General features: G+C 44.1%; 1 protein-coding gene across 1 annotated transcript in view; it reads left to right on the top strand.

Annotated features, from left to right (window-relative positions):
* Positions 1-17579, top strand: part of MCPH1 (microcephalin 1) — a 242733-nt gene extending 225154 nt beyond the window's left edge. Inside the window, exon 14 of the mRNA XM_021717094.1 lies at positions 17288-17579. Within this exon, the coding sequence (XP_021572769.1) occupies positions 17288-17343 (56 nt within the window). The 3' untranslated portion in view covers positions 17344-17579. The remainder of the gene's footprint in view (positions 1-17287) is intronic.
* Positions 17580-20099: the final 2520 nt, after the last annotated feature.

Below are 20099 nucleotides of genomic sequence, written 5' to 3'. Positions count from 1 at the left end.
TTCAGCCGGGCATGGTAGCGCATGCCTGTAATTCCAGCTACTTGGAAGGCTGAGGCGGAAGGATCACCGGAGCCCAGCGGGTCGAGGCTGCGGTGGCCGGGAGCGACCACTGCACTCCAGTCTGGGCGACAGAGTGAGACTCCAAATCAAAAAAAAAAAAAAAAGGTAAAGTGCTCCATCTTTGATTTCAAAAAATGAGCTCATTGTGACTGTAGCATCCAAGTGTGGCACTGTTTGGCATGCTTTTGTGCAGAGCACTACACAAGACTTGGAGAGGACGAGGCGGTCTGTGCTAAGTGCCTACTGCCATAGGCCATTGTGGCCCACACCATGCTGACACCAGGCTTGTCTGCGATGCCAACACTGGGAGGTTTGCAGCAGCTGCAGAGGAGGGTTGAGGGGGATCGTGAAGCAACGATGGCCCTGGGGGGCACGCGGGGGAGGTGAGAACACAGAGTTTGTACTAGAACCTGTTGCCTTGTGATGGCGTCACATGAGGAGGAAGAGCGTAGGGCCCCACTGTGGGAATAAATTCCGCTTCCTCCTCCACGGGACTTTGATAAATGTGGTAGTCTACTTGGGCTGCCATAACAAAACACCACAGACTGGGCAGCATCAGCATTTAGTTGCTCGCAGTTCTGGAGGTTGGTCTCTCCTGGGTGTGCAGACGGCCACCTTCTCCCTGAATCCTCACATGCTCGTGCCTCTCTGTGCACACACATTCCTGGTGTCTCTTTGTGCGTTCAAACTTTCTCTTTTGTACGGACACCAGTCAGATTGGATTAGTGTCCACCGGTGACATTCTTCTAACTTAATTGCCTTTCTAAAGGTTCCATCTTTAAATACAGTCACAATCCGAGGTACTGGGGTTAGGAACTCAACGTATGAATCGGGAGCACATAGTTTAGCCCTTAACAATGAACCACTCCAGTCTCAACACCTTGGGCTGAGATCCTTACCTGGTTTCCTCAAAAGTTCATCCTGTCTCTTCCCTTCTTTTTCTCTCCCTTCCTCTCTCTCTCCCCCTCACTCTCCCTCTCCCCTTTCTCTTTCTCTCTCCCTCCCTGTCTCTCTCTCTCTCTCTGTCTCCTCTTTCCCTAACTCTATCTCCCTTTCTCTCCTTACCTCTCTCCCTATGTCCCCCCTTTTTCTCTCCCCCTCTTTTTTCTCTCTCCCTCCTCATCTCTCTCCCTATCTCTCGCTCCTCCCTATCTCTTCCCAAATCTCCTCCTGTCTATCTTTGTCCCTCCTTCTCTCTCTATCCCTCCCTCTGTCTTTCTCTCCTTCTCTCTGCCTCTCTCCCTCTCTCTGATTTTCTGTCTCTCTCTGACTCTCTCTCTTCATCTCTCTCTTTTTCTCCCTCTCCCAATCTCTGTCTCTGTCTCTGACTCTCTTTCTCTCTGACTCTCTCTCTCTGACTGACTCTCTCTGACTCTCTCGCTCTCTCTCTCTCGCTCTCTCTCTCATTCTCTGTCTCTCTCTGACTCTCTGTCTCTCTCTATCTCTGTTTGACTCTCTTTCTCTCTCTCCCTGTGTCTATCTCTCCCTGTCTCTCTGTGTGTCTTTCTCTGGCTCTTTTTCTTTTTCTTTCTCTGTCTCTCACTCTGACTCTGTCTGACTCTCTCTCTCTCTCTCTCTCTCTCTCTCTCTCTCTCTGTCTCTCGCTCTCTCTCTCTCTGTCTGTCTCTCCACCTCTGTCTGACTCTCTGGCTCTCTCGCTCTCTCTCTCTCGCTCTCTCTCTCTCTCTCGTTCTCTCTCTCTCTCTCTCTCTGATTCTCTCTGCCTATCTCTGACTGTCTCTGTCTCTCAGATTCACTCTGTCTCTCTCTGACTCTCTGTCTCACTCTCTCTGACTCTCTCTCTCTCTCTCTCTCTCTCTGTCTCTGTCTCTCTCTGTGTGTGTCTATCTTTATCTGTCTCTCTAACTTTCTCTCTTTCTCTCTGTCTCTCTCTCTCTTTCTGTCTCTGTCTCTGTCTCTTTCTCTGTGATTTCCTCTCTTCTCCATACTTCTTCATCAGTCCACTTTGGTGTGCTTTCCTTTGTCTCTACATCCCGCTTCTGGCTTTTCTCCCTCCTTACTAGACGTTATCACTTTAATAGATAAGTAAATCCATGCTTTTCCAAGTTCTACCCATATATCACTACATACATTGTACAAATATCTTTGAAAGACTGATGGTCATCCTTTGACTTTTTTTTTTTTTTTTTTTTTTGAGTTGAAGTCTCACTCTGTTGCCCAGACTGGAGTGCAGTGGCCACCGCAGCCTGCTGGGCTCCGGCGATCCTTCCGCCTCAGCCTTCCAAGTAGCCGGAATTACAGGCATGCACTACCACACCCGGCTGATTTTTTGATTTATTGTAGAGATGAGGTCTCGCTGCCCAGGCGGGTCTCGAACCCGCGGGCTCAGGCAATTCACTCACCTCAGCCTCCCAAAGGCGCGGGATTACAGGCTGATCCACCGAGCCCGGCTGACATATTTTTAAAGTATGCCAATCAAAAGTAATTCTTTAGTATCTAATACAGTATAAGTTATTTTTTTGCCTGAAACTCACTTCAAAAAAAAGCTATGGTTTTAGCCACAGTCCAAAAGCCAAGAGGCTTCTTACTCTTTTCTAAATGCCAAGAATGCTACCTTCAAAACATCCTGTGTTCTGAAACAGAGGTTCTTGTTTTTAGAAAAGTGAATTATCAAATGACACTGACTGCAGAGCAGAATTGTGATTAAAAGCATGTCCCATTCAGCTCACGGAACCTTGCTCGTGGTGATAGCCGCAGTCCGGATCAACAGTAGTCTTTGCAACATTTGGAACTTGCTCCCCTGCAGGGCCCACATCTGGGTCTGCACTCCCATGTTTCCAGGTTGAGTGGTTCCGGCGCCCCTTCCTGTGGCTCCAGTGTTCTTATGTACACGTCACACTCCACTCAGCTGCCTGCCTGACTCCTATGTCTTACCACCCAGCACTCCCACTGGTAGATTTCCAGGAGGCGACCATCTGCCCGTGTAACCCCAAGATTTCGTTCCCACCAGGCCCTTTTCAGTTCTCTGAGTTTCAGGGCTGAGCGATGGACCCCATTTCTGTTTCTTTCCTCTCCCATGATACATGTCCCATTGCTAATTTTTCATCGGTTGTGCCATCCACGTGTGCTCCAGGCCTCCCCCGTGCAAGACTCGAGGGCCACCCCCCAAATGCACTGCGTCCTCTCCAGCCTGGTCTCTGGGATGTAAGACCATCAATTTTTCAAATATTTGTTAGTTTACATTTTTCTCTTTGGGAATTGAATTACAATCCATTGGCTCCAGCTGTGTGGAAAATAAAGGTGCATTTATTCCTCTGTCTACACACGCCTGCGTGAACACACAGCCCAGAACTCTGCGTTTCCCTCTCATCTGAGTCCTGCCTCTCGCTTACTCTCCTACCAGAAGTAGACCCCCTACAGAGTGACTCTGTCTGGACCTCATTTACTTCAGCCTTAAAACACAGTGATAACCCTGCTTACCTCCTGTGATGGTCAGAGGTGGTAACGAGAGTACAAATGTCACATGCGTCAGTAGGCATTGTCCAGGGTCACCGGATGACAGCAGCTACAGATGCTATAGATGTGTCCAGTAGTGACTCCTTTTTTTTTTTTGAGTTGAGAGCCTCTCTCTCTCTCTGTTGCTCTGGCTGGAGTGCATTAGTGGCACTGTCACACCTCACTGCAGCCTCGACTTCCTGCCCTCCTGGGCTCTGGCAGTCTTCCTGCCTCAGCCTCCTGAGGAGCTGGGACCACAGGCACACGCCACTACACCTGGCTAATTTTTTTATTTTTTTGTAGAGACAAGGTCTTCACTATGTTGCCCAGGCTGGTCTGCTCCTGGACTCAATTGATCGGCCCACCTTGGCCTCCCAAAGTGCTGGAGTTACAGGCATGAGCCACTGCACCCAGCCTGTTCACTCCTTTAGACAAAGCAACATTGTGTCTTTTGAAGCCCTTTTTAATCCCATTAACTTATTTTACAATATAAACTCTCTGGAGAACATTTCACTCCCCAAATGTTGTAAGATTAAATTTAGGGAGGTACCAAATCATTTTAAGGCACCAGTTCAAAACAAAAACAGTTATTTTGTTTAAATGACTTGTGTTATGAAAAGGCAATACGCAAAATATATCAATTAAATTTGTTCCAACTGGAATATCAATGGCTGAATAAAGGTAGGGTCCTTGGGAGTCTAAGAGTCATTTGTGCTGGTACTCGGGAGACTGAGGTGGAGGAATCGCTTAAGCCCAGGAGTTCAAGGCTACAGTGAGCTATGATTGCACTATTGCACTCTAGCTGGGGTGACAGACAGAACCAGACCTTGTCTCTTTAAAAAAAGGAAAAGGAGGGAAAAAAAGTTTGGATAAATATTTAAAAGTCTTAAAACTATCCTACCATATCCACTTTCAGATTTGTAAGTTACCATCCAAAATAAAAACTCCAGGGTTTTGTTTTAAATAACTCTGTATCATTCCTGTATCTTACAATCTCGTTTTGCAGATAATAAAGTCACAGGGGAGGGACAAGCAGGAGTTTTGTTTTGTTTTGTTTTTTGCCACTAGAAACCACTCTGAGAAGTTTTTTTTTTTCCTTCTTTTTCTTTCTTCTTTTTTTTTTCTGGTCAGAGAAGGGAAGGTGGACACCAACACCAAATATATGTCTTTTCCCAGGACCCCCAACTTCCCGGCACTATAGTCCACCAGATAAGCCTTTTATCCCTGCACTGTCTGTATCTCAAAACTCACAACCCAGCGTTTATGGACATTTAAAGGACTGTTCGCGGCTATTCTATTTCCAAGAATTTCTTCTAACCTCCGCTCTGAGGTGGCCGCTCGGCTTGCCCCGCCCCCACCCCCATGTTGCTGGCATGGCACAAGGAGTGGATGTGTGAAGGCGCCAAGTCGGGCCCAGCTAGGAAAGATGAGCCCGGCCTTACTCATCTGCTCGGAGGAGAATCTCATCTATGCCGCGTGGCCTTATAACGAGGTCACTGGAACGGTCATGATTCTGTTCCCTGTTCATTCCCTGGAGTCCATTTTCCCTGAAACTGCACTGTGCTGGGGCCAAGATTCTTGATGAATCATTCAACCAGAAGGAGAAATGGGGATTTTTTTTTTTTCAGAAAGAACATGCTTGAATGTGTATGAAAATAAACAGGAAAACAAAAATCAGTTTCCCGGCACTAGGAAGTAAAGCGTTACCTTTACCTGGTAGCAGTCATACGTATTGTACTGGAAAGTGTTTTCTAATTATTGGATTTCCCCCAACACTCCTATGAAATATAATTCCCATTTTGTAAGTCAAGAAACAGAGACCCTGGAGAGTCTGTGCTCGGTTAACCCTGTACATGGGTGAGAAGGTGGGAACCAGCAGGGGATCGTCCTGAGTCCTTGCACAATCCTCACTGGTCTGCGGCTCTTGTCCCGTGGTCGGTTCTGTCCACTCTCCCACCCCCATGTTATCACAAAGGCTGGTGCATTTCCAGTCTCGGGCGTGCTTTATTGCCTGGGCTCTGCTCAAGTGATAAGACATACATTTATGCTATTGTGGGAACATAACATAATATTCTCAACAGTGTTGTCAAAAAAAAAAGAAGTTGTTTAGCCCCAGTATGATTTCCTTATAACTTATAAAGAGCATTTGACTCGGATGTCACCCCATGTTGATGTTTTCAGGAAGAAGACCCCTGATGGCAGTGCAGGCTTCCTCATGCTGGCTTGAACTATTCATTGCCCCCCCGATGACTGTCCAGAAAAGCACACACTCTCACAGGTGGCCTCCCAGAAGGGCTCAGGTCTCCGGGCTTCCTGATTACATAGATAAGTGAGGGTTGTTTAAGGTCTTCGAGGTCCATATTCTCATGACCCAGATAAGGAACTCATCACAGAGTGGCAAGGCCATGCTGAGGGCATGGGGGCATGGCAAAGAGGAGAGCCAGGAAGTGAGGGGTGGGGAGCAGGTGTGCCCTGGCCAGCCCCTGCCCTCACAGAACAGCCTGATTTTATCCTTACCCAGGTATCCACACCAGGAGCTCAGCACCCACTCACCAAGTGATCACAGAATTTTAAATGTGAATTCAGTCAAATGGATCATTATTTTTGCTTTGAGTTATTCTCAAAATTGATGAAATCAACCACAGTAGACATGAATGAGAACTAAAACTGTTTTATAATTTCAACATGTAATGTGTTTAGGCTTTTTTTAAATGAGAAAGCAGGATTTATTGACAGCACAGAAAAGCTCCCACAGTGGGAGGGGACCTGAGTGGGTTGCCTAGACTTTTTAAAAAAGTCATTCATAATATATTTTTTAATTTAACTGCTAGTGCCCAGAGCAATATTTTAGCACTAGCTTTGACTGGGGAATACCTGTAGGCCGGATCCTCATCTCTGTCTCACATAACATGCAAAGGTGGACAGGAAAAGAGGTGGGCACTGAGAGAAGCTGCAAGAGAAGCAATAAAGGTAAACATGGATAAATTGGATGACATCAGAACAAAAGACTTCTGTGCATCAAAGGACATGGTCACCAGAGTGAAAAGCAATCTGTGGAAGAGGAGAAAATATTTTCAAATGATAGAAGTTAATATTCAGAGCATGTAAAGAATTCCTGCAACTCAACAACAATTCATTTCTTCAGAGAAGGTATACAGCTGTCCAGTAGGTACATGAGAAGATGCTCAGCATCCCCTATCCTTAGGGAAATGTACATCAAAGCCATGATGAGATAGCAGTTCACACCTATTACAATGGCTACTATTAAAAAAAAAAACAGCAAGTGTTCGCAAGGATGTAGAAAAACTAGAACCCTTGTGTACTGTTGGTGGGAATGTAAAATATTGTAGCCACTATGGAAAATAGCATGGCAGTTCATCAAAAATTAGAAAATAGAATCATCATACTGGCAGTTCCACTCCAGAAAAAAATGTGAAAGCACAGTCTCAAAGGGATATTTGTACATCCATGTTAATAGCAGCAGTATTCACGGTAGCCAAAAGGTGGAAGCAACCCCTGTGTCTCACAGTGAGTAAATGGATAAACAAAATGTAGTATATCCATCCAATGGAATATTGTTCAGCCTTAAAAAAGGAAATTCTGAGACATGCAAAAGCATAGATGACCTTAAAAATATGTTAAGTGAAATAAGCCAAAAGGACAAATAGTGTATGACTCCATTTGTAAGAGGAATTTAGAACAGGCAAAGTCACAGAGACAGAAAGTATAGTAGAGGTTACCAGAGGCCAGGATAGGCAGGCTTGAAAGTGATGAGTTTTGTTTAATGGCTAGAGATTTAATTCAGGATGATGAAAAGTTTTGGACACTGATAGCAGTAGTGTGGTGGCCACATGCCTGTAGTCCCAGCTACTGATGTGGGAAGATTGCTTGATCCTAGGAGTGCAAGTATATAATAAGTTGGGATCACCCCTGCTGGGATGCACTCTAGCCTGGGCGACAGGTTGAGACCCTAACCCAAAAAAAGAAAAAGGAAATCTGATACTAGACAAGTCCACAATGCTGATGAAACATGACTTTTTAAAGACACTGACTCCAGCAATGAGGGTGGCCCCTGCAGGAATTAAGGATGCCAAGAACAGAATAACTGCTGAATGTGCCAGTGCAGGAAGCCCACATAAGTATACACTTACTGTGATGGGCAACAACCTGCATCCTTGCTGTTTTCAAGTATGACTTTCCCACTAGTCCCTTATGATGCTAACAGAAAGGCATGGGTTACCAGGGACATCTTTCCTCATCAGTTTCACAAACATTTGTACCAGTGGGTCATATTCACTATAGGGAAACTGGACCGGGTGGTGACTGCAAGATTTTATTAATCCTTGACTACTGTTCTGCCCATCCTCCAGCTGAAGGCCTCTTCATAAATCACGTGTACACCATGTATTTTTCCCCCGTATGTGCCTTTGTTGATTCAGCCGTGTGACCCGGGTATCCCTAGATCAATGAAGAGTAATTATAAAAACACTTTCTTGAACTGCATGCTAGCAGCAGTCAATGGCAGTGTGGGTGTAGAAGGTTTTCCCAAGGACCCAAGTTTGCTGTAGGTACTGTTGCCAACCTTTGAAACACAGTGAGTGAAGACATAGCTGTGCGTGCCTGGACAATTGCTGTCCTGTAACTATATTCGGGTGATGATGATGAACACGGTGGTGACTTCAAATTGAGAATGTCAAGTGAAAAAAAGGGACATCTGACCTCCTTACATTTGCAAAAAATATTCCGTCAGAGTCCATCAGCAAGCTAGAAGAAGTGGATATCGAAGATGTTTTTAACATTGAACACTGTATTTTTTCATCTATAGTTGGTATGTGATATGCTTTACTGTGAAGTACTTATGTGTGAATATGTATAAGGAAATGATTGCTTGTCCATAGTGTGTTAATTCAGAGTCAGAGTCTCCACTTGGGTGGCCGAGATCTTGGGTCCCCTTGCTTTCTGAGACTTCGGGGTACACAAACTTTGTTTTATGCACAAAATCATTTAAGATGTCATATTAAATCACTTTTAGGCTATGTGTATCAGGTGTAGACGAAAGTGAATTTTGCTTTTTGACGTGGATCCTATCCCTAAGATATCCCAGTATATATATATATTCAATATTCAATATGCAAATATTCAAAAATCAAAAAAAGAAAAACCTTGAAAATTCTTAACACTTCCAGTCCCAAACATTTTGGATAAGGGCTGCTCAATCTATAATATTTGTTTTACTCACTTTTTAAATTCGTACTCTAAATTCTTATTAGCTTTTATTGTTCATGTATTTCAACCAAAACTTTTCCATTCACTTAATAGTTGATTAGATCATCTTTCTGTCTAGATCAAAAGAACAGAACAAGTGCTTGTTTTTAGATTTAAGCAGAAAATTAGTATAAACATATTTGCAGACAGCAATATTATAGAGCAATATAAGTATACCAGGCCATAAGTACATTTTTTTTTCTTTTTTTTTTTTTAAAGATGTGGGGTATAATTCAGGATTAAGTATACAAGTGGTCATCATATGAGTAAAGTTTGTCCTCCTTTTGGTCCCCACTTTACCTTACTCACATTTTCTAGATGGAAAATGAAAGTTGGCATGCTAGGAAACACACAGAAATGACAAACTTTCTTGCCTGTGATGCGACCACATTCTTAGTGTAGCCTAGAAAAGTATCAGGTATGTGAACATCTCCAGTCAAATATCAGAGCAGAAAAACATGTTGAGAACTGCTACACTATTAGACCAAGCTGTCCCCTTCAAACATACCATGCAGTATCAGGTCATTCGTTTACTCAGTAGATATTTACTTAGTACCTTTCATATGTCAGGCATATCCTAGGCACTGCAGGTGTAATAGTTGGCAGGGCATCTACAGCCTTGACCCTGGGGGACCTACTTTCCAAGGGAAAAGACAGGCAAGAAACAATTGTTTTAAAAATCCTAAATCACAGCCGGGCTTGGTGGCTCAGCCTGTAATCCCATGCTTTGGGAGGCTGAGGTGAGTGGATTGCCTGAGCCCACAGGCTCGAGACCTGCCTGGGCAACTTGGTGAGACCTCATCTCTACAATAAATCAAAAAATTAGCCGGGCATGGTAGCGCGCGCCTGTAGTTCCAGCTACTTGGAAGGCTGAGGCGGAAGGATGGCTGGAGCCCAGCAGGTCGAGGCTGCGGTGGCCGGGAGCAGCCACTGCACTCCAGTCTGGGTGACGGAGTGAGACTCCAACTCAAAAAAAAAAAATCCTAAATCGGACATGGTGACTCATACCTGTAATTCCAACACTTTGGGAAGCCAAGGTGAGAGGATTACCTGAGCCCAGGGTTTCAAGACCAGCCTGGGCAACATGGCAAGACTTTGTCTCTACAATAAATAGAAAAGATTGGGTGTACCTACTTTGGGAGGCTGAGATGGAAGGATTGCTGGAGCTCAGCAGGTCAGGGCTATGGTGCTCCAGCCTGGTCAACAAAGTGAGGCTCCGACTCAAGAAAAACAAAAAAATAAAATTGCTTATGGTGGTTAGAGTGATGAAGAAAATGGGTAGGTCCTTGCAGAGGAGCAGCATTGAGGAGACCCCAGATCATGGGAAGGACAGGCTTGTGTAGGTCTGTGAGGATGGCCTTCCAGGAAACAGGTAGGGGAAGGTCGGGAGATCAGGAGAAGCCGTGTGTCTAGGGTGGCTGAGATGAAGGAGAGAAGACAGAGCAGCAGGAACGGAGCTGAGAAGCAGGCAGCCTCAACTGTTCCAGGACATTCAGGTCCTTAGTAGGCAACTGTAGGAAGTTGGGTTTTGGTCTAAGGAAAATGGAAGTCACTGAAGGATTTCAAGGAGGTTGAATGGACTCTGATACGTGTTTTTTAATGGAAGTAGAAAAAGTGAATTTAGGCTCTTGCCGTGGTCCAGGTGATCAACAATGGTGGTTAGGACCCGGATAAGACTGACGGAGGTGTTGTGAAGTTATCAGACTTTAGATATAAATTTCAAGACCCACTGCACTTGCTGATAGATTGCACATGGCATAATAGAGAAAGAAGAAAATCAAAGGTGACTCCTAGGCTCAAGTTCCGAGCACCTGGAGGAGTGGAGTATAAGGTTCCTGAAAACCAGTCCCAGGGAGCAGCACTGAAGGAACTGTGGTTCGTTCCTCAGAAGAGACACCCACAGGACTGGTGTGCGGAGGAGGAGAGACACACATGAAAATCCCCAGTGGCAGCTCTGGGCTTACTGTGAGAAAGGACCTTAGGCACACCTGTAACCTGCTGGGCTCTGCCGCCAAGGGCTGCCCTGTGTCACGAAGCCTGAGACTGGGTGACCATCACCCCGCAGTGAGACGGCGGGTTCCCTGACTGAGGGAGATCTGGCTGTGTGGCTACCGATGTTTTTCCCAACCCTCAAATTCTTAGCTTACTTTAATGCAAAGGTAAAGCTCCCAGCAGGGTCCTGCGTGCTCTTAAACTCTCTGTATGTGGTACCATTAGCCACACTGGGCTATTGGCAGCTGCAGTTTTAGTTAAATGAGGTGACTTGCCCACCACACTATAGAGGATGACTCTTGGCCTCATATTGATTTCATATCCTGGCCAGAAGACCACAGAGGCATAGCTAGTAAACTTCAGCTTGTGCGTTCATGTATGCCAAGACCCGCTAAATCATATTGGGTGTTTTTTCTGTCTAAATTTCATGGAACTGCTCAAGGGCAATTCACTTTACTACTCGTATCTCTCTTGCTGGCAAGGACTGGCATGACTCTAACATCTGTCCCATGGTCACATTTTATTTGGTGTTTGAAGATGACTCATATGATGTGACGTTGGCATTTGGGGATGTGGCTGTCTTCAGGTGCCAAATAAACTTGGATAGAAATCCTTTTTCCTTGCGTGTGTGTTTACATTTGGGAACGTGGAGCTGCGAAGGCTCACTGGACACGACTCTTAGGCTGTGGGTCCTCACCCAGTGTTCGGGTGCTCTCCTGTTCTGACCCCCAGGTGCCATGCTGCCCCCAGTGTGCTGTCACAGCGCTGTGCATGCCTCCATGGATGATTTCTCAGGCAGAGCAGTCCTGGAACACACCACGTGTGGTGTTGGGATGCAGTCTTTGTTATGAAGTTTCATTTAGGCTTCCATTCTTTCTTATCTCAATTTAAAAATTGATACTTCTCCAGGTGGCCTTTTTCCCTATCACAATAAATGAATGGGTGGACGGATGGATGGATGGATGGATGGATGGATGGATGGATGGATGGATGGATGGATGGATGGGTGGGTGAGTGGGTGGTTGGAGTGATACTTGATTTCATGCTCAAAGAACTCAAACACTAGAGAAGTACATACAATCCCCCAACCATTACCCTTCCTTAAGGTAACTACAATGAAAATGGAAGATATCTTCCAGATTTTTTTTAAAGCATATTTACATTAAAAAATAACTACATAAACAAGGGCACTGTTTGGGCATTTGTTTTTATGTAAGTAGGGGATCACATATTTTTCCATGAGTTTTTATTTGACTCTATGTCTAGGAGACCTTCCAGTTTTACACAGTATAACTGTTTCATTCTTTTTAACCAGTGGAGATACTGCAATTAATATATGCACTCTCTATTATTTTATTAGCCTGGTTTTATTTTTGTTGTTTGTTCACTTTTTGAGTCAGAGTCTCACTCTCTTGCCCAGGTTGGAGTGCAGTGGCATGCTCACAATCACCCCAGCGTCAACCTGCTAGACTCAGGGAATCCTTCCACCTCAGCCTTCCAAGTAGCCAGAACTACAGGTGCACGCTACCATCCCCAGCTAATTTTTTGATTTATTGTAGAGACGAGGTCTCACCAAGTTACTCAGTCTGGTCTCGAACCCCTGGGCTCAGGCAGTCCTCTCGCCTCTGCCTCCCAAAGTACTGGGATCACAGGCTTGAGCCGCTGTGCCCGGCCTACCTGCTATTTTATTTATTCATTCATTTTTAGAGCCCGGGTCTCACTGTGTTTCCCAGGCTGGTCTTAAACTCCTGAGCTCAAGCAGTCTTTCTCCCTCAGCCTCACAAGTAGCTGGGACTGCAAACATGCACCACCACAGCACTGGCTTCTGCTCTTTTAAATTCTGTATGTGCGTGGTGTGTGTGTGTGTGTGTTTCTAACCCGAATAACTTAAATTCAATTTCAGTCCAGCACAGTGGCTCAAACCTGTAATCCCAGCACTTTGGGAGGCCGAGGTAGGAAAATTGCTTGAGCCCAGGAGTTCAAGACCAGCGTGGGCTACATAGCAAGACCTCATCTGTACAAAAAAAAAAAAAAATTAAAAGATTGTCTTGCGCTATAATTATTATAGCCCAATCCCAATTCATTCTATAAAATGAATTTATAGAAACTTGTAGAATTTACTATGCCCTCGGTTATGTGTACTTTAAATTTTTACACACAAGGCTGCACCAATTTACATTATAACTAACAGTATATAAATTCCTATTTCCTCATACTCTCGCCAATACGGGGCATTGCCCATATTTTCAGTGTTTGGTGATCTGATGAGTGTCTTAAAACAAAACAGATCTCATTATTGAATGTATATTTCCCTGATTACTAAATTACTAATAAATATAAATATCTTAGAGAAGGAGTTTCTATTTCATGATTTGTTCATCCTTATCTCTTGCCTGTTTTAAAATTGGGTTATTTATCTTTTTCACATTGTTTTACAGCAATACTTAAATAATACACTAATCTTTTGTTATAAATGTTATAAAGTTATCTGTCTCTTGTCTTTTTTTATGGTGTCATAAGTATTACCAAAGTTTTCATTTTTAATTATTATTTTTTATAAAATTAAATACCGCTTTTCCTTCATGGCATCTAAATTTAGTGATTGCTTAAAAACATCTTTCCCATTCCCTTAGCTTCAAAAATAGTCTCTGCATCTCCTGTTTATGTTTTCTTTTGTTTTGATTTTTGAGTCAGGGTCTTACTCTGTTGCACAGGCTGTAGTACAGTGGCAGTATCACGACGATCACAGCTCACAGCAGCCTCGACCTCCTGGGCTCAGGCGATCCTTCCATCTCAGCCTCCCGAATAGCTGGGACTACAGGCATGCAATACCACACCCAGCTGATTTTTTAATTGTTTTTGTAGAGATGCTCTCTGGCTATGTTGCACAGGCTGGTCTCAAACACCTGGCCTCAAGCAATCCACCTGCCTCAGCCTCCCAAAGTGCTGGGATTACAGGCGTGAGCCACCACACCCAGCCCTATTTATGATTTTTTAAAAAGTATTTAGAGCTTTACTCCATCTGCATTTTTTTGTTTGTTTGTTTTTGTTTTTTGAGTTGGAGTCTCACTCTGTCACCCAGACTGGAGTGCTGTGGCCGCTCCCGACCACTGCAGCCTTGACCTGCTGGGCTCCGGCGATCCTTCCGCCTCAGCCTTCCAAGTAGCTGGAATTACAGGTGTGCGCTACCACGTCCGGCTAATTTTTTTATTTATTGCAGAGATGAGGTCTCGCCTGCCCAGGCGGGTCTCGAACCCGCGGGCTCAGGCAATCCACTCACCTCAGCCTCCCAAAGGCGCGGGATTACAGGCTGAGCCACCGAGCCCGGCTTCCATTTGCATTTTATGTATCATATAATATCAGAGGTCATGTCATTTTTTAAATAACTCGTTTGTTCTCCACTGATCGAATCGTCTCTTAAATTCCCACCTATGTGTATGTGTGTTTCTGGCCATACTCTTTCACTGATCTATTTGTCTGTTCTCTACTAACATACTGTTTTACTTTGGTAATTATATGGACTGTTTTATTTGGGATCTTATATGTCAAATTCTTTCTCAATAATCCTCTTTTTTGAAATTGTCTTCCTATAGCCAGTTACGGTGGCACATGCCTGTAGTTCCAACTTCTTAGAAGGTTGAGGTAGAAGGATCACCTGAGCCCAGCAGTCGAGACTGCAGTGACAGTGAGTGTGCCACTGCACTCCAGCCTGGGCAACAGAGTGAGACTCCAATTCAAAATAAATAAATAAAATTGTCTTCCTGTATATTTTCTCTATATTTCATATAAACTTCAGAATAAACATGTCAATTTTCTCTTTTAAAATATTGGAATTTTGGATTTATATTGAATTTTTAGATAAGAAAGACCGAATATACCCTGAAGAACTCAAATCACTCTATAAAAAAGATACCTGCACACGAATGTTTATTGCAGCATTGTTCACAATAGCAAGAACCTGGAACCAACCACACTGCCCATCAAAAGAGGACTGGATTAAAAAAATGTGATACATATATGCAATGGAATACTATGCAGCCATAAAAAAGAACAAAATCATGAATTTCGCAGCAACCTGGATAGAGCTAGAGTCTATAATACTGAGTGACCTCTCACAGAAACAAAGATCTGAGTATCACATATTCTCAGTCATATAGTGGACCTTGATCATCCAATGCACTACTATAAGAAAATGACTGACAGTGGTGGGAAACTATGGGGAGGGGTGAGACTAATGGTAGTAAACATTTGTCTGGGGACGTGGAGACACCTGTTATCAACAAGGGGGCCTGAATGAAGCATATTTGTATACCTAACCCTTAACTGTACCCCATAATATCAAAATAAAAAATATTGATTAAAAAAAAAAAGAAAGAAAGAAAGACCATCATCATTTCTGATCTTCAAAAATGACACCTGGTCAGAAATCTAAGTATAAAAATTGAATCCATAGAATTTTTACAGCCTGCAGAAAAAGGTGGCTGAATTATTTTATAACTTGAATATGGAAAAAGGCTCTTTACCTACCCATGTCCCAAGAACTAGATGCAGCAAAACAAAACGTTGATATGGTTTGAATATATAAAAAATGGAAACCTATGTGTGGCCAAAGTTTGCATAAGAAAAGTCAAAAGACAGATTACAAACTGAGAGAAAATATATGCAACATATATCACAAATAAAATACTAATATTAATATAAATAATAATACCTGTTTCACTGTTGTGGAGAGAAGTAATATACCTGGTACTAACAATAATTGTATTTTAGTATATGGCACAAATGTTAGTGTTCCTCCCTTTGGAAATTCATTTGAGACTTCCTCACAAGCTCACACTTCCTGTGTGGTAGCACATTTGTCATGAGATGGCAACAGTTAAATTCTGGGACGCTGTTGGGCACGGTGGTTCACACCTGTAATCCCAACTCTTTGGGAGGCCGAGGTGGGAGGATTGCTTGAACCCAGGAGTTCGAGACCAACCTGAGCAATATAGTAAGATCTCACCTCTACAAAAAATTTTTAAAATTAGCCAGTGTGGTGGTGCGCACCTCTAGTCCCAGCTACTTGAAAGACTGAGGTGGAAGGATCGATCGCCTGAGCCCAGGAGGTCAAGGCTTCAGTGAGCTTTGTTTGTGTCATTGCACTCCAGCCTGGGTGACAGAGTGAGACCCTGACTCAAAAACAAAAAATCTGGGACACAATCTTGAGCTGTAACCTGATATGAGCCATTTTTTTCTTCCACTTTTACATTATTTATAGAATAAGTGCGTTTCTTTATTTATTTATATAGTTATTTTTAACATTCTTTTTTTTTTTGAGTTGGATTCTCATGCTGTTGCCCAGGCTGGAGTACAGTGGCACATTCTGGGCTCAGGTGGTCCTTCCGCCTCAGCCTTCCAAGTAACTGCAACTACAGGCACGTGCCACCACGCCTGGCTAATTGTCTGATTGATTGTAGAGATGAGGTCTTGCCAAGTTTCTCATGCTGGTCTCAAACCCATGGGCTCCAGCAGTCCTCTCACCTCAGCCTCCCAAAGTGCCGGGATTATAGGTATGAGCCACCGTGCCTGGCCTTAAACACATTTCTTTATACCACATCACCAGTGGTATGCATTCCATCTTTCCTTGCTCATCAATGTAACTTCTAAAGGTCCTTCAGGTATAACTATCGAGTCATATAATTGCATAATTATAATTTACTACACTATAACTGCAACTTTTTAATTTAACCCACTTTGTAATCCAGTCAGTGCTGATGATCCATTACATTTCTCTTCATTCTAGTCATAGGAATAGAATGGCAAGCAGTGAGGTTCCAGGACGAAGCGGGGGAAGGGTTGTTTCCGGCCGGTGGCTGGCACACCTGTGCTGACCCATCCAGCTGCACCTGCAGCTCCCTCCTGGACCAGGTGCAACTGGAATTTTCATAAAATACTCGAGTTTCAAACTGATGAGACCTGAGAGGTCACCATTCACCTTCTGCAATTGAACTACGAAGAACCGAGTTTTAGGATGTGTGCTTATTAACTTTGTACTTGATATAAAACACCTGTGCTAGATAGACAGGTTAACACAGCAGCCGTTAATGGCACAATTAAAAGCCATTGATATATTTATGTATACTCTGCCTTGTCCCAGAATATTTGAGGTAGCTAACTGGAATGAGAATTCCAGTCTCCTGTGTCATCAGTTGGCAGACTCCCCTCCCCTGCCCACCAGAATGTGCTGTCAGATTGGGAATGTCCTCTGTGTCCGATCTAATAGGACACATAGCTACTGAGCACTTGAACTGCAGCCAGTGTGACGGAGAAATAGGATACTTTATTTGATTGAATCGTATGTCATTTGAATGTGAAAAGCTGGGCATGCTTCTTGTACAGGTGGACTTACGAGCAATGTAGCTTTTAACCATTCAAGAGTTTTAAAATATGGTTGTGTGTATGTGAAAAGGCAGTTGCTTTACTGTGTGGCTGGCTAATGAACACCAAACTGCTCTGCTCTTGCTCTCTCTAGATTCCGTCACTCAGCACAAGGTTTGTGCTGCTGAAAACTACTTCTTGCCACAGTGAAGGAGACGTCACTAGCTCATGACGACTGCACACAGCTCCCAAAACTATCTTTGGACGTCCACATGAGAAACAGAACTGTGAAGAGAAGGAGCTGATGTATAAAGAATGCAAAGAATGACTTCTGATATTACCACATCTGCATTGTGTTTTATGGTTTTTCTCTTTTTTTTTTTTCTTTTTTTAGAGTCAGGCTCTTGCACTGCAGTCTCAAAACTCCTGGACTCAACAATCCTTCCACCTCACCCTCCTCTAAGTTGCTGGGACTACAGGCATGTGCCTCCATGCCCAGCTAATTTTTATTTTTTGTAGAGACAGAGTCCCACTATGTTGTCCAGACTCATCTCAAACTACTGGCCTCAAGCAATCCTCTCAAAGTGCTAGGATCATAGGTGTGAGCCACCATGCCCGGCCAGTTTTTTTGTTTTGGTCTTTTTTTAATGTAAAAAAAATATTTTAAAAATATATTTAGGGAGTACAAGTGCAGATTTCTTACATGCATATATTGTGTTGTGGTGAAGTCTGGGCGTTTTAGTGTGCCCATCACCTAAATAATGAACTTTTTTTCTTTTTTTTGAGTCAGTGTCTCATTCTGTCGCCCAGGTTGGAGTACAGTGGCATGCTCCCAGCCACCACAGCCTCAATCTGCTGGGCTCAGGTGATCCTTCCGTCTCGGCCTTCCAAGTAGTCAGAACTACAGGCGGGCACTACCACACCCAGCTAATTTTTTGATTTATTGTAGAGACGAGGTCTCACCATGTTGCCCAGGCTGGTCTCCAACCCGCAGGCTCAGGCATTCCTCTCACCTCAGCCTCCCAAAGTGCTGGGATTATAGGCTTGAGCCACCACACCCAAGCTGCGAATAGTGAACATTCTACTCAATAGATATATTTTCAACCCTCACCCCTTCCCACCTCCTGCCTTTTGGAGTCTCCAGTGTCTGTTATTCCTCTCTCTGTCCCTGTGTACCTACTGCTGAGCCCCCAGTTACAAGTGAGGACGTGTGGTTTTGACTTTCTGTTCTATTTTACTTAGAATAATACTGGCCAGTTTTTATCTCTAGAACCCTTGCGTGAGACTGTTGATGAATCTGCGTTTCAGAGAAGAAGCCAGTCTTTTGGGCCCTTTCTACTGAATGCCAGTTTTTGTATCTTAGTAATAATGGTAATTACAACGTAACAGAACCTTTTCCATTAAAGCACTGTGATGACAAATAAAGAGTGGAAGTTCCTTGAAACTGGTTTACTACTGAAAACAATTGAGAACCCCCTACAGTTCCTGGCTTAGATGCTAAGATCTCTGTTGATGTGTCCTATCCTCGATATGAAGGACGTTCCTTCGTTATTCAGGTTACTTTTATGTGTCCAAGAGTCCTCCCTCAAAGAAGTTAGTGAAGACAGGTGCGGGCGTTTACAGGGACAACCTGTGTCCACTGAGTGACCTTGTGTCTGCACCCTACTTGACAGCAAGCAGAGCACCACAGACGACTGATCACCGCCTCCTGTGGCCACGTTTATACTCCCCATCCCCTGGAGGAAGTTAGCAGCTGGGATCACCCTCTAAACAAGAGAAATGCTAAATCCCAGCGAGGTTGAAGGTGCCGCTAAGACTCCATCACAGTACTATCCCTTCTTCATTTCATGTATCTGTTCCTCATCCCAGCCGTCACTCCTACCACCAAAAACTTCAAGTCCCTCAACAAGTATAACGATCACCTTCTGGAATAAACCTTTTTTTTAATTTTTTTTTTTTTTTTTTTTGGTCTAGAGATGGTCTTGCTGTGTGGCCTAGGCTGGTCTCAAACTCCTGGCTTCAAGCAATCCTTCAAACTCGACCTCTCAGAGTCCTGGGATTACAGACATGAGCCACCGTTGCAGCCTCTAGAACAAATCTTTGAGAAAGGAGGTAGCAGTGCAACTGAAAATGATGAAGATTTCTTTTCTTGGTTTTGAAATAACATATACAGGCCGGGCACAGTGGCTCAGCCTATAATCCCAGCACTTTGGGAGGCCTAGGTGAGAGGATTGCCTGAGCCCATGGATTGGAAACCAACCTGGGCAACTTGGCGAGACCGCGTCTCTAAAATAAATCACAAAACTAGCCAGGTATGGTGGCGTGCGCCTGTAGTTCCAGCTACTGGGAAGGCTGAGGCAGAAGGATCACCTAAGCCCAGTGGGCTGAGGCTGCCGTGGCCGTGAGTGTGCCACTGCACTCCAGCCTGGGCGACAAGAGTGAGACTCAGAAAAAAAGGTCTACACCCAAATAATTTCCTCCTGATACTCATCCTCTTACAACAGTTGAGCTTTTACACAATTCGGCATTCCTGGGTCCACTCTTTCCACGTTATGTGTGTTTCTCTGTCGCCACAAGCATGCTGGGCATGGCAGAGTTCCCACAACACCAAAAATCCCTGAGGACGCTGACAAAAATTGTGCTGACTCATGCTGGGGACAAGCCACAAAGAACCACCCCATCAGCCATCAAGTGCCACCTGAGCCCACTCTGAGTCATAGGTCCAGTCCTCAGTGCAATATTCTGATCCCGGATGCTAGCCTGCCAGTAGCCAGACAAGATTCTCTTTCTATCTTGTCATCTTTTTTTTTTTTTTAAAGACAGGGTGTCACTCTGTTGCCTAGGCTGGAGTGAAGTGACACCATCATAGCTCACTGCAGCCTCAAACTCCTAAACTCAAGTGATCCTCCCAAGTTAGCCTCCCAAATAGTTTAGGATACAGAGGGGTCCCACCACACCCAGCTAAT

Source organism: Carlito syrichta, unplaced genomic scaffold (assembly GCF_000164805.1).
Source record: "Carlito syrichta isolate Samal-C Ts95f unplaced genomic scaffold, Tarsius_syrichta-2.0.1 Scaffold309283, whole genome shotgun sequence".
In the NCBI taxonomy this organism is placed as follows: domain Eukaryota; kingdom Metazoa; phylum Chordata; class Mammalia; order Primates; family Tarsiidae; genus Carlito; species Carlito syrichta.
The sequence above is the reverse complement of the archived record's forward strand: the minus strand, read 5'-3'. Positions and strand labels throughout refer to the sequence as shown.